The sequence below is a fragment of the Pterocles gutturalis genome, unplaced genomic scaffold, assembly GCF_000699245.1.
Source record: "Pterocles gutturalis isolate BGI_N339 unplaced genomic scaffold, ASM69924v1 scaffold34, whole genome shotgun sequence".
Classification (NCBI taxonomy): Eukaryota; Metazoa; Chordata; class Aves; order Pterocliformes; family Pteroclidae; genus Pterocles; species Pterocles gutturalis.
The window spans coordinates 1,737-6,441 of NW_010135260.1; the positions used below are offsets into that span (position 1 = coordinate 1,737).

At 58.5% G+C, this 4,705-nt stretch overlaps 1 protein-coding gene across 1 annotated transcript; it reads right to left on the bottom strand.

The window, feature by feature from the left end:
* Positions 1-1,610: 1,610 nt before the first annotated feature.
* GMPPA (GDP-mannose pyrophosphorylase A) lies at positions 1,611-4,702 on the bottom strand (the record flags this gene model as incomplete). The annotated part of the gene is made up of 11 exons (XM_010081809.1): positions 1,611-1,711; positions 1,792-1,960; positions 2,052-2,144; positions 2,239-2,285; positions 2,399-2,496; positions 2,665-2,799; positions 3,413-3,427; positions 3,556-3,686; positions 3,835-3,894; positions 4,055-4,247; positions 4,633-4,702. Coding segments are annotated over 11 exons (1,112 nt in total), but the record flags the coding sequence as incomplete, so codon positions are not given.
* Between the last annotated feature and the right edge of the window lie 3 nt (positions 4,703-4,705).

Below are 4,705 nucleotides of genomic sequence, written 5' to 3' on the forward strand. Positions count from 1 at the left end.
CTGGCTGAGGCTGTGCCGGAGCAAGGGCTGGGAAGGGCTTTTCCCCAGATAACTGCACAAGGGATGGCTGCTACAAGGGGATCTTAGGGAAAAGGAGCCTTACACAACAGGGCTGCGAACTGCCCCAGGGCCACGTCCAGCAGCGGAGAACTCTTTGTCCATACTAAAACCTAGGCCAGATGTGAGATGCGGGAGAAAAATTCATGTACAATCCTGAAAGCAAGTACTTTGGCTCAGTTTCCCCCAGCACAGGGGTGTTCGCCAGCAGGCAAGAAAATTAGCACATCCAAGGCAGAGGCAAAACTGAAGGAGTTTAATGTGCTTAAAACCAGTGAACAGCTAATCCCTGCCCAGGACCACAGGAGAACTCGCACAGGAAGGCACAAGGCTGGAACAAGGATTTGCAGCAAATCCACTGAGCTGGGGTGGTACTGGATGGATGGAGAATCCGTAATGCAGTGCCTCGCTGAAGGTGAGAGGCATGATGGGGCCTTCAGTGGAGTGCAGGGCTTTAGCACAGAGCTCCAAAACCAGAGGAGAAGACGGGGAGGTAAGTGGATAAAGGGCAGCCTTAGTTACCATAAACAGACTGCTCCCATCACCAGGGAGCTGGCTTCAATAAAAATGGGGTTTTTGAGACAGAGCGAGGCAGTAGATCTCTGCCACCTGCACACATGTGAGTTTGATTGCTCTGGTGCCCTGTGGCCATGGCTGGTGTGAGAGGAGACATGCACCAAGCCCCCCTAGGCTACAGCCATGCTGATGGAGAGGAGGCTGTTGGCCCACCGAGGTGGCGGGAGCCTGCTGCCATCACCCTGAGCCCTGCCTAGAGAGTCTGTGCGGGTCTGAGCCTGATGGTACCAAGCTCAGCAGGGCTGGCAGCGCTCCTGGCTCATACCACGCCCTTGGGGGCAGAGGTGGTGCTGAGGAAAGGGGGGCTTTTGCAGCTCCCTCCAGGGCCAGCAGCCTGCCTGCCCAACCCACTCCTGGTGTGCCAGTACCCCCACGACAGCCTGGTGCCACTCTTCCTAGAGGTAGGCAGGAGCCCAGCAACCACACTACTGAAACTGGGATCCTCCCACCTGGCTCCTGCAGGGTAAGCTGCCTATGCAGGACAGGCACATTCAGAGCTCCCCAGCCTCTGAGATAGGCCAAGACCTTCCTGGGAGTTGCAGACAGAAACGGATACAGGGAGAGCCTGGTGAGGGGTGGCAAGATAGTGCTTGTAGTGCCCTTTGGTGGAGGAACACCCAATGCTGGAGCCAAGAGAGCATCAGGCAGCAAATGCTCCCTCAACAGCCTCAGCCCAGCTCTCCCTGCACAGGCATGCAGCCTGGTGCCAGGGCCACATACTGTCCCCGAAACCTTTGCCCCACCCCAGGGCTGGTCCCTGGGCTTCAAGAGAAGCAGCATGCGAGGCCGACGCTCACCAGCTTTAATGTCTGTCTGGAGTGGGAATCAGGCACTTGCAGAGCTCCTGGCCTGTACCTACCCTCTGGGGTTGCTGGGAACCTCCTGGGAGGTGAAGCCCCAGCATAGGCTCTTGCTGTGGGGCACAGCTGGGAGTTGGGGGCTTGCCCTGGCCCCCCCCAACTCAGCGACCTGCTGACTCACAGGATAATCTGGTTCTTGTAGCTGCGACTTAGCTCCTTGTGAGGAAGGACGATGGAGTTGAGAATAACCACCTCAGCGGGGATGGTGACACTGCAGCCTGTGGGGAGAGCGTGAAGGGGTGAGCAGAAGGGGAAAGATTCTGCCCCACTGTGCAGGGCCAGGGTGGGTGGGACGTACCCAGGATTGTGATGGAGGGTGTGAGGCGCCCGTCCCGGAAGAGGGTCTCGCTGTCAATCTTGGCATAGGGATCGTTGGGGTTGGGGTCACTGGGAGTTCCCTCAACCCGGGCCCAGCGCCCAATGGTGCTGTCCCAGCCCACGATGGTATTGAGGACACAGGTGTGGTCCTGGGGCGAAGGAGAGGGGGATGGAGGGTGCTGCTGCCTCCCTGCAAGGGCCAGGGTTTGATGCCCATACCCTCACGCAAACCCTACTTACGTGGAGCGAGGCACCATGCAGGACAATGGACTCTCGCAAGCGCACACCAGCTCCCACTGTCACCCCCTCCCCAATGGACACATTGGGGCCCAGCTATGGGGACAGAAGGTGATGAGGTCAAACACAATGGCCCCCACAGCACCCCTGAGCATTGCCCTGCCGCAGGGTCCCCCAGTCCTGCACTCACCACCGCACTGCTGTCAATAGAGGCCGTTGGGTGGATGTACACATTCCCTACAACACAAGGCAGCTGCATCAGGAGAGGCAGCTTGCAGCAGCACCACCCTCCCAGATCTGTCGGCAGGTCCCACTGCCTCCCAAGGCAGCAGGTGGTGTCAGAGGGGTACCTCGGATGATAGGGCCTCCAGGTTTGTTCTGGGCCAGTCTCTCAGGGTGGGTTTTGCTGTACTGGTTCAGGTAAAGGCGGCTGGCATAGATAGCAGAGCTGGGAGAGGAAAAGCAAAAGGTTGTTATTGCCTCTCCAGCACTACCAGGGCAGAGGAGAGTCTGAATTCAGCACGTCCACACCCACCCCCAGGGCCCTGCCTAGGCACCCTCCTCTGCCATCCCAGGTAAGGATCACTGCTGCACCAGCTCTAGCTCCAGACCTTACCCAGCTGACTTGATCTGGCTCCAGAAGCCATCAGTTTTGTAGACATAGAGTTTGCCTTTCCCAGCCAGTGCCGTGAAAACATCCTGCTCTAGCCGGATCACTTCTGCACGTTGCCAGCCATTGGAGCTCTCCTCCCTGCAAGCGAGAGGCCTGTTAGACACCCACCCCAGTCACTGCCTCAGCCAGGGTCCCCAGCAGCTACCCTCCCCAAATCTGGGAGGTCTGGTGATCCTGGACTCCTTCCTAGCCATGCATTTCTTCCCAGAGATGGGGACAGCCCCAGCTGTCAGGCTGGGCCTGCCCAGCCCTGCTGAGCCCCGGAGTGGCAGAGGGATAGGGCTCTGCCAGCTGAAACAAGCTTTCAGCCAGTAAGTGACAGTCCAAGAGCCCCACCCAGTCCAGGTGGGTGTATGAGCAATGGATCCTATCCCCACTCCAGGGCCCTGTACAGCTGAATTTTTGCTTGGGTGGTGGTAGAGATGCCAGGTGACAGGCGAGCTGCTGCAGAGAGCTGGAAGGGGAGTGGAGCATCCCCAGGTGAAAGGTTTGCTCAGCCCCTTGTTCAGATCTGGATGAGGATGGGGTGAGAGGAGAGGAAAGGAGAGGGAGAGTCTCAAGCTGGTCAGGAGGGGAGCAGAGGAAAAGAACAGCCTTGCAGAGCAGCCTGGAGCAGGGAGGAAAGCATGCATTATTGCTAGGAACAATTCAGCTTGGAAAGCAGTTACTGCAGACACAGAGGAAGACTTACCCAAGGTAAGGACAGCTGGTACAGGACCAGGAAACAAGTGAGTGATGGCAGAGGAGGAGAGAAGACAGAGAAAGAATGGAAGATGAGCGTGCTGCTGCAGCCCCGGAAGCAGTGGGGGACATGGGGGAGAGAGGAGCACTCACAGCACTAGCTCCTGCTGGTTCCTCTGGAAGACCTCGCCGATGTACTGGAAGATGGCAGGTGTGAACAGGTAGATGCCACAGTTAATGATCTCACTGACAAATGTGCTGGGCTTCTCCACGTAGTGCTGGACCTGGAGGTGAGGGAAGAGTTGTGAATACTGGGGCACAGCCCCCATAGCCAGTGTCACACTCTCTGTGGCATGTTGGGAACACACACCCACGCAGGCAGCGCAGAACCTGCTGCCCACGTATGCCCATCTCCCTGAGGCCCTCCTGTACCTCCTGCGTGTCTGTGTTTGCCACAATACAGCCATAATTCAGTGCCTGTGTCCTGTTGGCCTGTGAAACAAGGACATGTTAGCAACAGTGGAGCAGCAGGCATGCAAATGAGTCCCAGAGCTCACACCCCAGGGACCCATCCACCGCAGGAGCTGCTGGCTTCTAGACAAGCCCCCACCAGAGCACTGCTGCTCCCCTGCTCCCCAACACTGCCACTCACTGTGGTACCCAGAATGACAAAGCTGTCCGCATCCCCGTGCCGCTGCTGGAACGCTAGCATCTCCTGCAAGGGGAACTCTGAGCACACATCTGCGTTGAGGACAAAGAAAGCCTCAGCACCACCTGACAGGATCTGGTCTCGGAAGTGATATATGCCACCACCTGTGCCCAGCGCTGCATACTCCTGGAGATACCTGCGAGCCAAGCGAGGAAAAGTGAGGGCTTAGGGAAGCAGGTGTCTCATGGCACTAACCAGCAGCAAGGCAGGGACGGGCTGGTAGGGGCTGGACATAATCCTGCTGAGCAGTGATGAGGCTCATGTGGATTTTGGAAGAGGGAAGGAGGCCATGGCAGCTTGGAGCTGTGCTGGAGATGCATCTATGGAGCATGAACCAGCCAGGGCAGGGCCCAGGGTAGGGGAAATTTGGCAGAACTAACGCAGGAGGCCAGCCGTGCCCATCCACAGTGGGACAGGGCCCCCGGCCCAATAAAGGGGGGGGGGGCCTGCCAGTCGGGGGGGGGGGCCGAGCCGGGCTGTGCTGCCGTGGGTACCCCGGGGGTGTGAGGGCTCCTGCCCACCTGATGGGGATCTTGAACTCCTGCTGCGCCGACACCAGAAAGCGGCTGAGCGCCTCGTGGGGCTGGTAGAAGC